The following is a 21,575-nucleotide window of genomic DNA, read 5'->3' as shown; positions in this document are numbered from 1 at the left end:
TATGCCCGAAAAACGCTGGTCGAATCGGATGATTTTCGCCACCGCCTCTGCAAGGTGACCTCGCGGCCAGTAACATATCGAACACAACATAAACCTCAATTATCAAGCGTCTGACGACGACTAAAAAACGATTTTCAGAAGTTATTTTTCACATTTTCAAATTGGGTAATTAGAATTAGATAAACTTGAACTGAACTGTCCAGGTTCCAGTTCACACAAAAAAAAGTTGAAGAGAAAAATTAATTAAAATTAATCAAGGAAAACTTTGCAAGCTTTAGACTAAAACCTTAGTCCTCGCTTAATTAGAATAAGAAAAATATGAAGCACAACGTCTCAGTTTCCAATCAATTGCATTAATAAATTTAAAAAGGTTATAGAGATATACCTGTGAAATGCTGACTTTCTGGTGCTGCCGTTGATATTCCACTATTGGCAACTTGATGTTTCTCGTCACTTGCGACAAGCAAAAAAGCAGCTGATTCTAGTTTCTTAAGAGCTGCCTTCCTGTTTCTAGACCCCTTTTGCCATGTTAGTTTGAACCTTCTCTTTTTCGGCATCTTTATAGCTAAAAATATATGTTTCATTATATACAGGCTGTCCAGAACTCGCGCCCCAGAGAGCAAGGGATGGTGTCGGCAGCAATACAGATGGTAAATTTCAAAACAAAAATTGATTATGATTAATGGTATTCGAGAAATGATAAAAAATTAATAACCAATCCCGAAAGCTTATTTTACAAGTGGAGTAAAAGGCCATCCCAATTTCCTAGGTAATGAGTGTGTAATGTTCATCTGACCAATGGATGATAGTATGTGTACATAGTTGCCAATTCTCAAATACAGTTCAGCTTTGGGATTGGCTACCCGTTTTTTTGCCTTAACTCGACTTTCTAAATTTTGGTTCAGAGTAGTCGCCTCCATAAGCTCTTTCTCTTTGAGGCACGAGTTCTGGGACAGCCGCACACATATTGAGTGTTCCAGAACTATCCCTCACTGCATATGCAGACAGCAATAAGAAATAAATATTCTCAAAACGAAAAATTTTTTAAGCGAGAAATAATCAAGTCAAATAATCTTCGCGCGTTTTTTAGGTGACGAGTTTTGGGATAATCTGTGGAATTAGACACTAACATTTAAGTACAAAAGGAACATTATTAAGAATTAAATGTACCAATTTATATTTATTAAAAAAATTAATAAATACAGTAATGGACGAATCAATCGGACACGACAGTTGCCAGGCCCCCGTCAGATTAGCCAAAAGCCCCGATTATAAACATCTGAACATCTGATAAGTTCATCTGAACTATTATGTGACATTAAATTGAAACACCAACAAATACAGGATGTTATGTAAGTAAAGCATCAACGCGTAACAGAAGAAGTATTTATTTTTGTAAACAGTCGAAGAACATTAAAGTAACCAACATTACGTCTCAGTTTGTTATGACCTTTATTAACTATCGTGCGTTCAAATAAAGAACGAATCAAAGTCATCTTTGATATGCTTTTGTCAGCGTGTAAGTATGTCGTTAATCCAAGCTATTTGGGAATGTCATTAGAAACAAGTAATAAATGTAAAGGTCCACGAAGGAATTACATCACGACGAACTGCTACAAAGTTACTTTTAGCAGGACAGAGCAACTCATTGCACACAAGAAACATTGGCCCCATTGACAATTTTTTGAGGTTAGAATTGGTAGCCGAAACACTGCGACTTGTGGCAGAGAACAACAACGAGAAGCGACACCAAGCATAAAATTGCGAAATATTATTCAAAAAGTGTCCTCTTCAAAGAACTTTTTGTGGCGGGTAATTTAAACATGACCCATTTTTGTATTATAAAGATAATTGGCAAATATATGCACAACTTGCAAATATTCAGTTGGATCAGAGGACGAAATAAGAAATAAACAATATGAACTATAAAAAACTTAGATTTAGACAACAAACTGACAATTAATAATAATAAAGTGGACTAGTTAGACTGATGCAGAATGTGATTTTTTAGAATAAGCAAGTTATGTATGTATTTTCTATTGCAATTTTTTCATTCCTGGTCTTTGTTTATTTAACACATACATAGTTTAAAATTCGTGTCAAATAAACTTGTAATTAATAATTATAAATTGGCAAAATAGTTATTAATTAAGTTAAATTATTTAAGCCTCCTCGCTCTTGAAAACGTCTTCAACGTAGACTGTAATGGTAAAACATCTTAATATATTAAATTTGCTTATTTAAACTATTGTTTAAAGTCCAACAAAGCGGACAGTTACCTCTACTTTTAGCGAAATACTTCCATATATGGTAATGGTTATTGCAGGTAAATCTGCTGATACAACTCAATTTGTTTGTTATAAATAGTTGCTATAAAATGTATAGTAAGGAAGAGTCATCGTCCTCACCAGTAATGTATTGTCAATGCCGAAATTTGTAAAGAAAGTGTGAATAGAACTTCCCCGTAACTTGACTTCAATTATTTACCCGAATCCCATCATCACATGGCGATCTTGCCAACGGAACAAACCTTGGACAGAGCGTAAGAAGATAGAAACCGGAAGAAAAAATGTGTGGAAGCAGACAGTCTAAAAAGGAACAAATTATCATTGAAGCAGCTGGAATGGGACAAAACCAAGCGGAGGAGAGCATGAAACTAAACAGAACCGAATGGATGATGGTGGTCTTTTTCGCTTTAATTATTGCTGGGTTTATATGGTATGGTATTAAGAAATGGAGGAAATCAGAGAGGACGAAAATCAGGCGTGAATTTGAAATAGAAGCTCTAAGGAGGTCAACAGCAAGTATTGACAACAATTAAAACACAAAGATAAAGTTAGTGATTATACCTATAGTTAGTGTAAGTGAAGTGGTGTTTTAAATATGGGCAATTAAATAAGATAGTGTAACTCTCATAAAAAGAAGAAAATAAAGCTATGTGTTGGTGCCAAAGTGATGTTGGACAAGTTTGAGGAATTCAATACTGAGCTAAGGACATTTTTGGAAAACCTCAAAAAGGACAACACAGCAAGGCGTCAGGATAGGTCCGTCACCGAACGCAAGCTACAAGAAATCGCAAGGTGTAAAGACTAAAGAGAAAGGTTAGTAACTGAATTTGCGAAAAAATCGGTCTCAAAAGAAGAAGACGTGTTAGTTAAAAATTTTGTAGAACGGATAGACAGGAAAATTGTAGAAATAGTCACTGTTTTATCACAACGCCAAGAAGATACTGATCGTACAAATTGTAATTCAGACAGCGTCAAAATGACTGAAAAATTTTGTTTTAACCTTCCAGCGGTCGCGCCGTGTCTCTGAGACCCGGGCGAGTCTATTTTTTACAATACCTCTAGAAGTAGAAGGAGCAGGTAATCGTCCATTTGAGAATGCTTTCTAGTTGAGTTTGTGATCTCGTGGATGTAACATTGCTTGTGAGTGCGTAAAACGTGCAGAAGTTATTTCCAAAATAGGTCTGTCAGACCCAGCGCGACCTTTAACGTCAGTTTTTTTAGACGAACTATTTTTAATTGGTAAAAAATGTTTTTGTAATTTTTATGAAATTCTTTTACCCAAACTTTTTTTAAAGCTATGGATTATGAAAAAGAACAAGAAAGACTGTCAGCTTTGTTGGATGAAGTAGATTTAGATGAAGATTATAGTCAAAATTTAGATTCCGACGTTGAAACTGATACTGAAGTAAATGTTATGACAATTGATAATATTGAATCGGATACAGAACAAGAAGCAGATTCTAGTGATTCCGAATTTGATGAACCACTTCAAAACAACCCAAAATACCTTCATTTATAGGTAAAGATTCTACAACAACATGGTACAAACATATACCTCCAAAAGTAAAAACTCGCTCAAAAAATATTATCAAGCAACAGCCAGGTGTCACAAATTATAGTCAAAACGCTAAGAGCATTTTAGAGTGTTGGAGACTGTTTTTTGACAATGGTATGTTAGATTTGATTGTCGAGGAAACCAATAAGTACATACGATCTAAATCAGAAAATTATTCGCGTGAACGCGACTGCAAATGTACGGACAAAATAGAAATAGAAGCTCTGATAGGCTTGCTGTATTTAGCCGGAGTTCTCAAAAGTTCTAGACTAAATGTCGATGAATTGTGGGATAAGAACGGTATAGGAGTTGAACGATTTTGGCTAACAATGTCAAAAAGAAGATATCTATTTCTATTGCGGTGCCTCAGGTTTGACGATCTTACAACTAGAAAAGAACGAAAATCTGTCGACCGTTTGGCACCAATTCGACAAGTGTTTGACTGTTTTGTTTCAAATTGCAATAAAGGTTATACAGTAGGTGACTGTGTAACAATTGACGAAAAACTAGAGGCATTTAGAGGTCGTTGTATATTCAAGCAATATATTCCAAATAAACCCAATAAGTACGGAATAAAAATATTTGCAGTTGTGGATGCTACAAATCGCTATATTTTGAACTTGGAAGTTTATGTTGGTTTACAACCGGATGGTCCGTTTCGTACTTAAAATGATCCTTCTAGTATTGTCAAAAGAATGGTTCAGCCAATTAAAGGAACAAGTAGAAATGTAACTGCAGACAACTGGTTTACTAGTTTTCCATTAGTATCAGATCTTTTACAAAATTTTAAATTGACGTATGTGGGAACTGTACGCAAAAATAAAAGAGAATTGCCGCCAGAATTTGTAAATACAAGAACACGTCCTGTAAGTTCAAGTGTATTTGGATTCAGTCAAAATTCAACAATCGTGTCATATACTCCCAAAAAATATAAAAATGTTATACTAGTGTCCAGTATGCATGACGACGATGCTATTGATCCTAAAAGTGGCGATCAAACTAAACCACACATAATTACTTACTACAACGAAACAAAAGGAGGAGTAGACACCGTTGACAAGCTTTGTGCTGCTTATGATGTAGCGCGGAATACCAGAAGATGGCCGATGGTGGTGTTTTACTCAATGTTGAATATGGCTGGGATTAATGCTTAAATAATTCATTTTAACAACAATCCCCCTAGCCAAATAAAAAGAAATACAATTTTGAAAACGCTAGCCTTAGAACTTACCAAAGCACATTTAGTCCGAAGATCTAAGGAAACAAATGTACCACATTGTTTAATCGCTTAAACAGATTAATAATTTTTACTATTTGCCAAAATGCAATATGTGCATTTTTGTCGTTCAGCAGGTTCTTCAACCCGGTCAGTGACCAGCAGCAATCGTACATGTAGGCAATATTACGAAATTGTCTACTACTCATAATTAAGTTCAATGTATTGTTAAGTTTTTAATCATCACAATTTTTTATAAAATAAATTCAGTATAGAACCAACAGTCGTTCGATCTACTCCCCAACCCCCTTTAACATGGTCCTTCGAGCGAAAGAATTTTAAAAAATTTGAGCCGTGGAAGTTAAGAAGCTTAACATACTAAACAAACAACTTTTTGAACACTTTTGAATTCGGTTACGTGACGCGTAGCGAAAGTACTTTTTTATTTTGTGAATCGTGAATGCAAGTGACGAGCGATTCAAGTGACACAATGCCTACACGACAGCAAACAACAGCAGAAGATGAGAGGAAATTAAAAGACCAGGCAAGACGGATGGAGATGTTAAAAGAAGACATCAGCAGTGCCAAGCTGGCAACGGATGGCTTCAAGCAATATCTGGATGACATAAAAAGGCAATGGATGACTATAATGGACAACGATGTGGAGATTAACCGAATAGAAGAAGAAGGAAGATCTTCAAAATACTTTACTGAACACTGGTTTGACAAGATGCGTACAATGTATCGAAACAGCATTATTGAACTGGATCAGAAAATACGCAGTCAGGAGAACACCAGTTCACAAGGAATAACCAACAACAATGGGTTGCTACCAAAGTTGAAAATTCCAATTTTTGACGGAAGATACGAGGAATGGCCGACGTTTGCGGATATCTTCAATCAAGTCATTCACAATAATGGGAACTTGAGTAACGTTGAAAAGATTCAATTCCTAAAAACAAGCGTAAAAGGGGAGGCGCTGAAGGCAGTTCAGCACTTTGAAATTACTGAGACAAATTACGAGTGTGCCTGGAATGAGCTAAAGTCCAGGTACGACAACAAGCGACGAATTGTAAATCAACTGATAAACAAAATTCTACTGCTACCAACTTCAACGAATGAGTCTGCAGATGAATTGAAAGAAATCTACAACACAGTAAGGGAGTGTTTGGAGGCGTTGAAAATGCAAGGAGTTCAAACAGATTCCTGGGATGCCATCGTGGTGTGTATCATCGCAAACAAATGGGATACAAGAACAAATGAACTATTTGAATCATCGTTGACGAACGCCTTCGACATTCAAGGTTTGGAGATGGTCCTAAATTTCATCATGCGAAGATTTCAAGCCATGGAAGCGTCGGGACATGCTACCAACAAAGGCACAAGGACAGTGGAGAAACCTGTATGGGAGCCGTCGCACTCCAAGGCTAACTGTAAGTACTGTAATATGCCACATTTGATATACACTTGTAAAAAATTTAAGGAGCTAAACAGTTCCCAGCGGTTGAAATTTATTAAAGACAAAAAACTATGTTTTAACTGTTTAAATCACGAGTACGGTCAAAAATGCTTTTCCGTAAACAAATGTCGGGTATGTGACAAAAATCATCATTCGTTAATTCATTCAGAAGAGCGAAAACCTGTTGTCTCAACTAAGCATGTTGAAAAATCGGTTAAGGTGACTAATCATTTAGCGTGTAAAGACAGAAATGCAATATTAGCAACTGCATTAATTAGGGTAATGAACTCAGGTAAGGGATTCGAATACTTGAGGGCGTTAATTGATCCAGGGTCTCAAGCAGCATTTGTTACTGAAGAGGCTGCAAGCTTATTGGGTCTACCAAGAGAGAAGATCAACGCTGAGATAATGGGTCTCGGTGATTCAAAACAACGTACGAGTCATCATAAAATAACCGCGATTTGTAAACCTAGAACATCAAGTAATTTCAAGATTGTCACTGAATTATTTGTGTTGCCAAAACTTACAAGTAATGCACCAAGTCAACCAGTTGAATTCGTGGAGTCTGAGTGGGAAAATTCCATAATTGCTGATCCTTCGTTTTATAAACCAGGACCCATTGACATAATCTTAGGAGTCCGCGAGTATCAGAGCATGTTACTGAACGGAGTTAAGAAGACAAATAATGGGTTAGTCGGTCAAAACACAGAATTGGGTTGGATAATTTTTGGGGCCACGGAGAAATCTGACAGTAAAGATGTGAAGGTGGTTACGATGATGAATAGAACAGAAACTGATATAGATCTTTCGAGATTCTGGGAACTAGAGGAGGTGACATCATCTCGACAAATATCTAAAGAAGAAGAGGTGTGTGAAAAACAATTTCATGAAACAACAATTCGAAACTCAGACGGAAAATATGTTGTTAGTATTCCGATGAAAGACGGTGACCTAGAGCTCGGTGAGTCAAGGCCGCGTGCAATGGCAAGATTACTGCAATTGGAGAATCGCTTAGAACAGCAAGAAAACAATAACGAAGAGTACAATGAATTCATGAAGGCATATGTTGACCTAGGACACATGGTTGAAGTGCCGAGACAGGACGAAGAAAAAGGTAAATATTACATTCCTCACCATCACGTGATAAGAGAAGAAAGTACTACAACGAAACTAAGGGTTGTGTTTGATGCGTCGTCCAAAACAACGAACGGGAAAAGTCTCAATGACATCATGCTAACAGGTCCGAGAATTCAAGAAGAGTTATTTGACATTCTACTTCGATGGAGAAGCAAGAAGATTGCTTTTACTGCGGACATTGAAAAGATGTATCGGCAGATACTTATGGATGTGGAAAGTCAAGAGTATCATAGGATACTTTGGAGATTTACGAAAACAGAACCTGTAAAAGAATATAGGCTAGCCACAGTGACATACGGAACCAGAGCTGCTCCGTACTTGGCAGTCAGAACGATTCAACAGCTGGCCAGAGACGAAATGCACAGATTTCCAATGGCAGCAAGGATGGTACTAAAAAACTGCTACGTAGATGATGTCTTATCAGGAGCTGACACAGCACAGGAAGCATCAGTGTTACAAGGTGAATTGATCGAGCTATTTAAATCAGGAGGATTTAATCTACGCAAATGGTGTAGTAATAGCACACAATTGTTAGAGAATTTACCAGCAGAGTTGAGAGACAAGGAAGCAGTAGAGCTGACTGAAGATAATGTAAAAAAATCACTGGGAATTTATTGGATTCCATACAATGACACAATCAACTTTAAAATCACTAAAAACGACAAGGACAATGGAAAACTAACAAAAAGAATAATTGCATCTGAAATCGCCAAACTTTTTGATCCACTGGGACTACTATCACCCGTAGTCATCACAGCAAAGTTACTGATCCAAGAGCTTTGGAAGTGTGAAAGTAAATGGGATGAAGCAGTACCATCAACGATTGCAGACAAATGGAACAAATTCTACAGGAAGTTGAAAGAAGTTGAAGAAATTACAATTGAGCGGTGGACGCACCATCACCAGGGACTTAAAAGTACAGAGATACATGGATTTTGCGATGCTTCGGAGAAAGCTATAGGTGCAGCAGTGTACCTTAAAGTAACTGATGACGAGGACAATGTCAAGATAACGTTACTGGCAGCGAAATCTAAGGTGGCACCGTTAAAGACTAAAAGTACCCTTCCGAGACTTGAACTATGTGCTGCGTTGTTGCTATCAAAACTAATGAAGAGAGTAATTGAATCATTACAATTCATCAACTACAAAATGCATGCCTGGACCGACTCCATGATAACATTATGTTGGATAAGAGGTGAAGCAACAAGGTGGAAAACATTTGTAGCAAATCGTGTTACTGAGATCAACCAACTCACAAGTGGAGCAGAATGGCATCACGTCAGATCGGAAGAAAATCCAGCTGATGCAATCACAAGAGGATTGACCCCAGAGAAAATGGTCAACAACGAATTATGGTGGAACGGTCCTAAGTGGCTAAAATTTGAAGATGAGAATTGGCCAAAAAACGAAAACGTTCCATCCACACAATTAGAGCAAAGGAAATGCTTGCATGTACAAGTTAAGAATAAAGACATGAACAAGATCCATGAACATTGGTCATCGCTAATAAAGGCAAAACGAGTCATAGCGTACTGCATGAGGTTCATCCACAATCTGAAAAATCCGAAGATGATTGGTCCATTAAAGGTACAAGAACTGGAACAAGCTCTCAATTATATGATTAAAAGTGAGCAGAATGACACTTTTATTGACGAAATTCGCGAACTCAACAAATTAAGCAACATAAGCAAACAAAGTTGTTTATCAACATTACACCCATTCGTAGATAAAAATGGAATACTGCGAGTAGGTGGTCGTTTGGAACATTCATTACTAAGATACGACGAAAAACACCCAATCATCATCTCAGGGAAATGTCGTCTAGCACAGATGATTGCAACAGATGCCCATTTGCAAACGTTGCATGGTGGAAATCAACAAACGCTAGCGTACACGAGAAGGATGTATTGGATTACAGGTGGAAAGAACACAATCAAGAAAATAATAAACAACTGCACTGTCTGTACAAGATACAAAGCTAAAACAGCCCAACAATTAATGGGTCAATTACCAGCAATCAGGGTGAATCCAGCTCCAGCATTTTTAAACACAGGCATCGATTATGCTGGCCCTATTCAAGTGAGGGCAACGAAGGGCAGAGGCCATAAGTCGACAAAGGGTTATATAGCGGTATTTGTTTGTCTAACCACAAAGGCAATTCATCTCGAAGTAGTGAGCGACATGAGCGCAGAATCTTTTATGGCTGCACTTAAAAGATTTACAGCACGCAGAGGGCCAAGTGCAAACATCTATTCAGACAATGGTACTACTTTCATAGGTGCAAGTGGATTACTCGAACAACAAGTTCAAGAAATGATACAAGGATCAACAATAACAGATGAATTGGCGAATAAGGGAACACAATGGCACTTCATACCTCCAAGCGCACCCCACTTTGGTGGAATCTGGGAGGCAGGCGTAAAATCGACAAAACATCATCTTAAACGTGTGGTCGGAGAATCCACACTTACATACGAAGAGCTAACTACGCTGTTGCATCAAGTTGAAGCTTGCTCAAATTCGCGACCCTTATGTAGACTCACTGAAGAGATGAACGACTCATCGGTGCTGACGCCAGGGCATTTTTTAATTGGAAGAGAGTTACTGTCGCCAGCAAGTCCAAACGCCGTTGACGATGAGCTGCTATTAGAAGGGCGATGGAAAATCATTCAAAAGATGAAGAAAGATTTTTGGAAGGCGTGGTCAACAGACTACTTGAACCAATTGCAACAAATGTATAAGTGGAAGAATCAAGAAAGCAATGTCAAGGTGGGACAAGTGGTGTTGATAAAGGAAGATAACGTTAGTCCAAGTAAATGGCCACTAGCACGAATTACAGATACACATGCAGATAATCAAGGCGTAGTACGAGTAGCAACAGTGAAAAGAGCAGAAGGCGCGGAGTTGAAACGTCCAATTCACAAACTGATTCCCCTACCGGGAGAAGATGAAGAAAAGGGAAAATTACAAAGGAGAGAAACAAAAACAGAACAAACTCAACAAAAAAGAAACTACACAAACTGCTCGCGATGGAAAGTAGTGACGATAGCGTTGTTGTTTCTACTACATTTTGGGAAGGCAAGGGCAGAGAAGATGTATAACATAGAATATCCAGAGCCTGGATTCTATATTGAACACCTTGGAACTGCAAGAATTGATAGAGGATTACTCAAGGTTGAAATACAATTTGAAGATTCAAAATGGAAGAACGACACTCTAACAGGACAAAGCATAGTACGGGAGATGAAAAATTTATGTCAGAAAATGAATGAGCTGGCTGAAGACATCGAATGTAAGACATTAATCAATCATCTTGAACAGGAAACAAGACAGTTGGAATGGATCAAAAAGGGCTTAGACATTACAACAAGAAACAGACAAAAAGAGGAGTTTTTGGCACCATTTTAACGTCAATTTTTGGTGTAAATGATGAGGTGTACAGGAACATCGAATCATTAGACAACAATCAAAAGGATCTTATTCAAGCATCAAATCAACAAACAAGGTTCATGTTACACGCACTAACGAAATTCAACGAAACAGAAATTCGGATAAACGAAAGGTTGAAACAATATCAAGTAAAATTAGGTAAGGCCTTAGAAGCGGTAGAAGGAATGCAATATTGGTACAGCAAGGTAGAGAGATCCAAGTTAGAAATCCACATGCTAAGTGTTTATCAAGTAGCAAACAATTTTATACAAGAAGTATTACAACACTATCGTAGTTTATCTCGACTACAAGTGAGTGAAGGAAATCTGTATGAAATAATCTCACCTGCACAGTTACAAGAAGCGTTAGAGGAAGCCGGAAAAAGATTACCACAAAACATCGAAATTGTATCACAACCAATAATTCGAGAAAAGTTCGTCATGAAACCAACATCACGTCGGTGTATGGATATTTTGCAATGGCAGAAATTGTTGAATTTGAACTTGTGAAGCCGAATCCGATTCCAATAAAAATCAAAAACAATACGTATTGGGAATTAGATGTAGATACAGACATCATTGCAATTGACTACGACACACAACGGTACTTTCAAATCAGTGAAACGGATTTAAAAAATTGCATACTGGAAAGAAAACAAACATACATATGTTCCCCATCCATAATTCGAAGCATTGAGAATAATCCGAATTGTGTGATCGACACGTTATACAACAGGACAGACATATCATCAAATTGTCCAGTCAAGAAAAAGAAAATTACGTCAATAATGTGGAAAAGATTATACACGAAAAATACATGGTTGTTTGTCACGCCAGTCATCACAAAAATTGCAGTGATCTGCAATGGAAAAAGAGAAGAAACTAAAATTCAAACATACGGAATAGTCTCAATTGCACAGCATTGTGTAATAACGACAAAGAAGACTTTACTAACAGCGAAAAGAGTAGAAACTCTACCAGTAGTAGGTGGTTACATCCGACCGGTCGCGGTAAATTTGACTATGTCAAAAACTAGAACTGGAACCCGGAGACTGGATGAAGAAGAAATACAACCAGACGATGATCTCAAAGATTTATGGGAAGAGGAACAATCTCTTCACACAGAGATAAAGGAGAAGCACTGGGAGGAAATCCGACATCATTCGACAGTCACTAGCATTCTCACGACAAGCATGCTTGCAGCAATTGGAATAACAATTGGAGTGACAATTTGGACAGTGAAGAAGTTAAGGAAAAAAAGAAGAAATTCAAGAGGCAAGCCACAGCAAAGGGCCGAGGAAGGTGTTGAGTTGAGGCCTCTGAATCGATTAGTAGCAGATCCTCTAGAAGGATTCGAGTCTCTTAGTTTGGGAACATAGTGTAGAAATTGGTGGAATTAAGTTAGCGGTAAAATAAGTTGGGGTTTTTAATTAATTATTATTATTGGATAGTTAGAAAATATGGCATTTTACAATATTTACGTTCAACACTTTTACTTTTACTTTAAAACAATTACTTTTTTTACTTTTATGTTGTCTATAATGTGAATAGAATACTGTGGTCAGCAATTGTTGCAGATGTACTATGTACACCCTGACCACACACAACACGGCACACAAGAAGAATCTGCTGACGTACAGGAAGCGATCACCGACAAGGATGTGTCCAGTTCCAGTCGTCGAGTCGCCAATATGTTTAATCGCTTAAACAGATTAATAATTTTTACTATTTGCCAAAATGCAATATGTGCATTTTTGTCGTTCAGCAGGTTCTTCAACCCGGTCAGTGACCAGCAGCAATCGTACATGTAGGCAATATTACGAAATTGTCTACTACTCATAATTAAGTTCAATGTATTGTTAAGTTTTTAATCATCACAATTTTTTATAAAATAAATTCAGTATAGAACCAACAGTCGTTCGATCTACTCCCCAACCCCCTTTAACACACATACCCAAGAAAGAAGACAAGAAGTTGCTGGAACATCTAAAGCGGTCGAAAACATACCTGAAGGAACCAGAAAAAGGTGTTATTACTGTCTTCAGACTAAAAACGACAGAAAAACTAAATATTATTGCAAAAAATGCAAATTTTTTTTTATGTTTGCAACACCTCACGCCCTATTGTCAAAATTGTTCTAAAGATTAAAACATGTATTATTTTTTTCATTGTTCATGTTTCTACTTTCTAATAAACACAAAAAAACTGAACGTTTATTTGATTTGTTTAGAAAAAAAAAATTAAAATATAAGTAAGTCTTGAAATACGTCAAAAATAAGCCGACATAAATTTTTAATATTTGTATTATTCTAAAATTTTGCAGACCTAAAACAAATAATACGCATGTAAGAAAAAAGTCCAAATTTAAGATTAACACCAAAAAATTAAAAAAAAACATTGTTTACAAATATATTAATTTTTAAATTTTGGGTCTTGCAGACCCGGCGCGACAGTTTTTGTTACTCAAGAGGGCGCGACCGCTGGAAGGTTAAAACGGCGTCAAGCTTGCTTCCTAAATTAGATGGTACAGTAGAGAGTACCTATCGATTAATTCAAGGGATTGAGCTATACAATCCAGCCTTAGACAACACCAGCAAACCCTTACTTATAAATTACGTCTTAAAAGCGTGTATACTGCATAAAGACAAAATTTATTTAAATTCAAATTATAATTCAGTTGAGTCTTTATTGGCAGATATTAGGAAAAACTTTTTACCAAAGCAATCCGCTGCAGCACTAGCAGCTCAACTACAAACCACAAAACAAGGGAATAAATCAATTGAACAATTTGGTGAAAAAATTGCTGAGTTAATGTCAAATTTAACACTGACACAAGCGGGAGATAATATGAACGAAAAGGAAACGTTCCGTCGAGAAAACGAAAAGGTAGCTATAGACGTTTTTGCACGAGGTATTCGAAATGGTGAGCTACGCACTATCATAAAAGCGCGAAAATATGACTCATTGAAAGATGCGATAGCGGCGGCTAAGGAAGAAACCGTTCTTGATCATACAACCGAGTCGGTGTTCCATTATAAAAACGCTAAAAAACAATTTAATAGATTGTCATCGCAAAACTACCGTTCAAATCCAAATAATTCGCAACGATATTATAATAATTATTCACAGTCCGGAAATAATTATTATAAACGCGAAAATTTTAACAGGCAACAATCAGGAAATAATCACTATAAACAGAATAATTTTGGTGGTCAACAGTCAAAGAATTTTAAACGCGGAAATGACACTTCAAGTAATTAACAATCGGGAAACGGGTACAAAAATTTCAATCAACAAGGTGGAAATTCATATCGAAATAATAATAGTGGAAATAATCGTGGAAACATGCGATCACAAATATATACAGCAAGCATCAAGTACCGATACAAGTGAAACATTCCAGAACGTAAATCAAGAAAAAACGTTTTTTCGAGCCCCAAATCAGTAAAGACGAGGTTATTTTAAATTTAAATAGTCTAAATTTTATTCGAATGATATACAATTGTCAAGAAATTTTATTACTATTAGATACAGGTGCTTCTATAAGTGTTTTTTTCTCAAAATTTTTAAGTAAAAATCAAACAATTAATTCACAGAACAAAATAAGAATTAGCGGGATATCTGGGTCAACAATGTCAAGTGGATCAGCGTACATTTCATTGAAGGTTAATGACAAGCGCATACGTCATGATTTTATGATTATCTCAGCACTTAGTAATAATATGCACGGCATTCTAGGATCAGATTTCTTTGAAAAACATCGAGCGTCAATTGACTACGAAAAATTCACATTCTCTTTTTATGTAAACGGTGAAAAAATTATACTACCTATAGAATCAAATTGTACTAGAGATATATTAATTCCGCCACGGTGCGAAGTAATTAGATACTGTCAAACAGAAACAACGGGCGAGTGTTTAATTCTACCAGAAGAAATCGAAAACGGTGTTTTCATAGCGGGTAGTCTTGGAGATGGAAAATTAGGACATATTCCGGTTCGAATACTAAATATTTCAGACAAAGAAGTAAAATTAACAAATTTCAAACCAAAAATCGGGAACATTAATGATTATCATGTATGCAACTTCGAAAATAAAAGTGTAACATCAGTAAATCGTGTAGAACAAGTTCTTGCATTAATTAAAATAGACCATTTAAATAAAGAAGAAAAACGTGCAGTAGATCATATTATAGCAAAATTTGCTGACGTGTTTCATTTACCAGACGATCCTTTAACTGTAACAAATGTTTATAAACACGCGATACAAGTAGAAGATAATGCGACACCAACGTACGTGAAACCTTATAGATTACCTCAAACTCAGAAATCAGAAATTGAAAATCAAATTGAAAAAATGTTAAAAAATGGAATTATTGAACCAGCGAGATCCGCGTGGTCCGCACCTCTTTTAGTTGTTCCTAAAAAACCAGATAATAATGGTACACGTAAATGGAGAGTAGTGGTTGATTATCGAATGCTAAATACGCGATTAAAAGAAGATAAATTTCCTTTACCATGCATAGCTGAAATTCTTGATTCTCTGTCGGGAGCTATGTATTTCTCACATTTAGATTTATCTCAAGGATACTATCAAGTTGAACTAGAACCTTCTTGTCGTCCCTATACTGCATTTACTACTAATAAAGGACAATATCAAATGACAAGATTACCGATGGGATTGAAAGTGAGTCCAAATGTTTTTTCTCGAGCAATGACAATTGCAATGTCTGGATTAAATTACGAAAGATGTTTCATTTATTTAGATGATTTAATTGTATTCGGAAATAGTTTATAAAACCACAATAAAAATCTTGTACAAGTATTGCAAAGATTAAGAGAAGTAAATTTAAAATTGAATCCAAGTAAATGTAATTTTTTGAGGAAAGAAATTTTGTATTTAGGACACGTTATTTCAGCTTCAGGTGTCTCCAGATCCGGAAAAAATTCAAACTATGTTGCAGTTTCCAGTACCAAAAGATGCACAGGAAACAAAAAGATTTGTTGCTTTCTCAAATTATTATAGAAATTTTATTCAAAATTTTGCAGATATTGCTGCACCTCTAAATTATTTAACACGGAAATCTATTGAATTTAAATGGACTAAAGAATGTCAAAACTCCTTTGAACGCTTAAAATCAGCTTTAGTAAACCCTCCTATACTTCAATATCCAGATTTTTTAGAAAACAATTGCTTCATACTTAAAACTGATGCTTCGGGTAATGCCATTGGCTCAGTACTATCAAATATGAACGATAAACCAGTAGCTTACGCAAGCAGAGCTTTAAATCCTGCAGAACGAAACTACTGTACTATTGAAAAAGAACTTTTAGCGATTGTGTGGAGCGTAAAACATTTTAGACCTTATTTGTATGGACGAAAATTTCTTATACAAACTGACCATAGGCCATTAGTGTATCTATTTGGTATGGCAAATCCGTCAAGTCGACTAACTAAATTTCGCTTAACTTTGGAAGAATACGACTTTGAAATTCAGTATATCAAAGGAAAGGAAAACGTGACAGCTGATGCTTTATCAAGAATTAAAATTAATGATTTACGAGAAATGTCAAAAAATGTTACCGAATCACTAAATATTTTAACCCGCGCACGTTCAAAACAATTGAAAGACAATCAAACACAAAACCAGACAAAAGAAGAAAACGTAACCGGGACTGATCACCCTGGAACCGTGGAACTTCTCAAATGACCAAAAGATTCAATCGAATTGCGACCCATAAATTTGCAAATGTACAAAAAATTACTAAATGGAAAACAATACGAGTACTCAAACAAACAATTTATATATGATGCAACGTTGCATATAATTTACTTCGAGTGGAGTTCTTGTTCCGCGTCTGCTCTGCGAGCGTCGTTGAAAGATCTTCAACATATATGTACACGATTTAAAATTCCGGAAATAATTATCGTAAGAGGCGATAGGTGTACAATGAAAGAAAAATTTATTAAAGAAATATGTAAGTTTACCAAAATAATTAATGAAAATTCTATAAAATTGTCAATTTTAAGAAACGTAAATACTATTAATGATTTACTAACAAGACAACTTATTTTAAATGATTTTCACATGCTACCGACGGGTGGGCATGCAGGTATTAACAGAATGTATAAGAACATTAAAAAATATTATTTTTGGATAGGTCTTCACACAGATGTCGAAAAGTTTGTGAAAAAATGCGACGACTGTCAACGGTATAAACATGCAAAACCTCATGTAGAACCCTTAACTATAACGTCAACAGCATCGTCAGCTTTCCAAAAAATTTTCTTAGACTTAGTGGGACCATTAGATCCTGATATAAATGATAATAAATATATACTTACAATACAATGCGACTTGTCTAAATTTGTAGAAGCTTATCCTTTACCAAACAAAGAAGCAATAACTGTAGCTCGTTTTTTTGTGGATAATTTCATTCTAAGATATGGAATACCAGCAGAAGTTGTAACCGACCAAGGAACTGAATTTCTATCCGTAATTTTTTCAGAATCGTGTAAGATTTTAAACATAAAACAATTAAAGTCTACCGCATATCATCATCAGACCATAGGTGCTTTAGAAAATAATCATAAACATTTGGGTGCTTATTTGAGAATGCAAGTAGCTCATCACCCGAATGCTTGGAGCACTTGGTTACCTTTTTGGTGTTTCGCTTATAATACAACGGTTCATACAACTACTCAGTATACACCGTATGAGTTAGTATTCGGCCAAATAGCAAGGTTACCGTCTAATATCAATGCAAAAGTAGATCCTTTATACACATTTGATAATTACCCCTTAGAACTCAAATTTAGGTTGCAAGAAGCATGGCATGACGCAAGTCAAAAATTAGTTAATGCAAAGATTAAACGTAAAGAAATATACGATCAGCATACTTCTAAATTAATTAGTTATAAGACAGGTGATTTAGTTTTAGTAAAAAATAATGTGCAAAATAAGATGCAACATTTATTTAAAGGACCTTATTGTGTAATTAAAGAAAATACGCCAAATGTAGTTATAAGTTTAAATGATAAGGAAATAATTGTACATAAAAACCAGTGTAAGCCATATTTTAAGTAAAATGTTAAGTACATAATGTTAGATTGTATAAATTAATAATTAAAATTGTAAAGTAGTTTAAGAACAATTTAGATGGGGTTAGGTAATGTTAAGTTATATAAAAAAAAAATTGTAAATTGTATTTTTTTTTCCTCTTGCGGGGGAGGTGTAATGGTAAAACATCTTAATATATTAAATTTGCTTATTTAAACTATTGTTTAAAGTCCAACAAAGCGGACAGTTACCTCTACTTTTAGCGAAATACTTCCATATATGGTAATGGTTATTGCAGGTAAATCTGCTGATACAACTCAATTTGTTTGTTATAAATAGTTGCTATAAAATGTATAGTAAGGAAGAGTCATCGTCCTCACCAGTAATGTATTGTCAATGCCGAAATGTGTAAAGAAAGTGTGAATAGAACTTCCCCGTAACTTGACTTCAATTATTTACCCGAATCCCATCATCACAAGACATTGTTAACATGGTTAAGTGCTCGCTCTTGTTCTGGATTTATTGGTGGAACTTCTTCATTATTTTTGCAAGTAACATTATGCAACACCTATGTCGCTACAACAACAGCTTGCGCTGTATCAAGTTTTACTCTCAGCCCCATAGCTACTGCTGGAAATCTTCGTTTAAGCACTTAGATAACATTTCTGCTTCAATTTGAGTTTCATGCAATGGAGTTATTAAATATGGTCTGACAGGGTAACCTTTTTCGCCAACAACTAGAAAAATTCCAAAATTTCCCCTTTTAAAATGTGCACAGACATTTGAATTTTGAAAAATATGTGAATATGTGAATCATGTGCAGATCCGGGCCACCGGCATACTATATTCAAGAGTTTCAAGTTAGGATAAGCAATTGTTTGGATATTTAAAGAGAAAAATTGTTTACGACTGCGAAATATCTCTGCGTTATCTCCTCTACAGGAGACAAAATTTTCACATGAGTGCAGTCCTACGCATCTGGTAAAACGAGCAATATTGTAAAATTTTTGTTTAAGCGCTGTTCCTTATGTGTTTCAGGCATGTGGATGTAATTTTTACTGCGTTCCAGAATTAACTTTCGTTGCTCCAACAGAACCAAATGCGTTCTTTTATTATAGTGGGGGTAAAAAAGTAAAAAACTAGTAGCGTTCTTTTAATAAATCTGAGAGCTATCAGAGGCACTCTTTCTTCTCTGATTTTAAAATGAGAGATGTCAGATAATATTGGTGTTTGACATTGACATACGTCAAATGTTAGGTTATGGTGAATTAGGCGCGAATTAAGAACGAGCAGAGCCAGATTAGCAACCATTGAAAACAGAGTGACTATTTTCATTTTCTACTGTTTTTTTGTTTAGTATAGTTATTTGAAGTCATGGAACGTACGTTACAATTGGTAGATCCCGAGTGCAATATGTGTTATGAAATTTCGGTGACTGATGAAGAATATACAAGAGCTATCAATGTTAAAATTACAATAAAACATGTACCTAGTTATGATAATTGTGTGCAATTACAGATCCCCACTTTGCCCAGACACTATTGGAAGATGCTCAGAGACCAACATGGGAAACAGAATCTCAAGTAAAGGACAACTGTACATCTTGTAAGTGAACTTAACATTATTGTATTGGTCATGGTTAAAACACTAAGTAAATTAAAATTACAGCAATCACAAATCAACTGCCATCACCAGGAGCAAATGATGCAAACGTACACAAAACTCCAGGTGAAACTAAACTTTGGACAAAAGAAAATACCCTCTTCTTGATTAGCCTCGTAAAAAAATACGACAATGAATTTAGTTCAAAAGTTAAAAAGCATATGTGGGAAAAAATAGCTAAGGAAATGAGTAGTACCTGCAACACATTGGTTACATACACCGAGGTCCACGAGTGATAATGAGCCTGACCAAACTCAAACTACAACCCAACATACATTTTCATAGCTGTCGTAGATATTTGTCATGCTCTTGACTTCCAACCTCACTTTTGCCAATATCAAGATTCTCATCGATTGAGTTGTAAAATTTTCAACATGTGGTCACTACATCTGTCAATGTACACTGTAAAAAAGAAAAATAGTTGAATGTTTTCAACACCTCCCTAGCCCAGAATTTTACTTGGACGCACGATATAATTCAAAGTAAGGTTTCATTTATAGGGTAAAATTGTCCTCTGGTAATTTTTTTTATAAGTAAAGGAAAGAATATAAGGAATAGGAAGAATGTACATTTTTGAATTTTGACGAAAATCGATAATTTTCATGTCGTATAATATGATGTCGTTAGTAGAAAAATTGCCAAAAAATTGTTTATAATTTTTTAAGCGTTTTTAAAAGTCCGATTCGAGCGAGATTGGAAAACATACCTAACAGCGAGGCTAGCTTTGTGACGTCACATCTCAGCTTCGCTCTTAGCGGAACCGTCCGTTTGTATTACTCTAATTCGATTGCCGTCTTTATAATTGAAAATGGGGTCAAAACAGTGGTATTTTGTGCCAGGATGTAAAAGTGCTAATATTAATGCACCCGAAAAAATATTTATAACAGTTCTTTAAGACAATAAAAAGAAAAAAAATGCTTTTCGACCGCGAGATGTTCGATGTCTGATATGTTTCTATAAAGTGTAATATTTTAAATTTATTGTAATTAATTATGTTATTATCCATGATACATGCAGGCATTACATTTTTTAATTTATTTTAACTCTAGTCCACATGCTACATACACTGACTTTATTTATTAAACTGTTTTATACAAACTTAAAAGAATGATTTTTTTGCTTAAACTGAAGACTTTTGTTATATTTGAAACAACTGTCAGTTGTACATTTTCTCAAAGACTTGAGGGTTGGGGGTTTTAATAAAAAAAATACTTTGGCCTAACGAAAAAACTATTCGAAGAAATTTACCTATTTAGTTGCGACTTTTATTCTATAGAGTAGTCTACAGTATGACCCCGGATTGAATTTGCAAAAGGAAAAAAAACTTTATTTTTAATTTTACGCATAAATCACCGGAAAAAAATAATAGCTTCAGTCAGGTCAGGTCAGGTCAGGTCAAGTCAGTTCAGTTCAGTTCAGTTCAGTTCAGTTCAGTTCAAAATAATAATAGTTTCAGTCAGAATGTGTTTCTAAAATCGTAAAAAACAAAAACTAACAAAGAACTTTTTTTTTTAATTTTGCAGCAAATGCCAAAAGGATAAAATTTATTCCTTAATTTAAACCAATTTTAAATATTTGATTAATCCACACCGCTTTCAGCACATAGTTCAATAATTCTAACTCGTAATTCGACTGTTTCGAATTTTATCGGATGCAACTGCATTTAGTATCCGAGTTTTTAATACTTACCCATTATTGAGTAAATTTTCCTTTAATCTTTAATGCACCATTTGATATTTTGAATTCAGAGCCTCTTATTTTATTATTATTT

The 21,575-nt window shown here is 35.4% G+C and overlaps 1 protein-coding gene across 4 annotated transcripts in view; it reads right to left on the bottom strand.

Annotated features, from left to right (window-relative positions):
* LOC148166787 (uncharacterized) overlaps window positions 1–21,575 on the bottom strand; it is a 105,149-nt gene that overhangs the window by 21,062 nt on the left and 62,512 nt on the right. For 3 of the 4 annotated variants that reach the window (XM_088048464.1, XM_088048463.1, XM_088048466.1), the window contains exon 2: window positions 386–565. In XM_088048464.1, coding sequence (XP_087904590.1) covers window positions 386–557 — 172 coding nt within the window. In that variant the 5' untranslated portion in view covers window positions 558–565. Of the gene's footprint in view, window positions 1–385; window positions 566–20,000; window positions 20,207–21,575 lie in introns of all 4 variants that reach the window. The other variant, XM_088048465.1, reaches the window with a different exon arrangement.

The sequence above is a fragment of the Gnatocerus cornutus genome, unplaced genomic scaffold (assembly GCF_029298725.1).
Source record: "Gnatocerus cornutus isolate USDA-ARS CGAHR unplaced genomic scaffold, icGnaCorn1.1 Chromosome13, whole genome shotgun sequence".
NCBI lineage: Eukaryota > Metazoa > Arthropoda > Insecta > Coleoptera > Tenebrionidae > Gnatocerus > Gnatocerus cornutus.
Note: the sequence above shows the minus strand (reverse complement) of the source record. Positions and strands in the feature narration are given on the sequence as shown.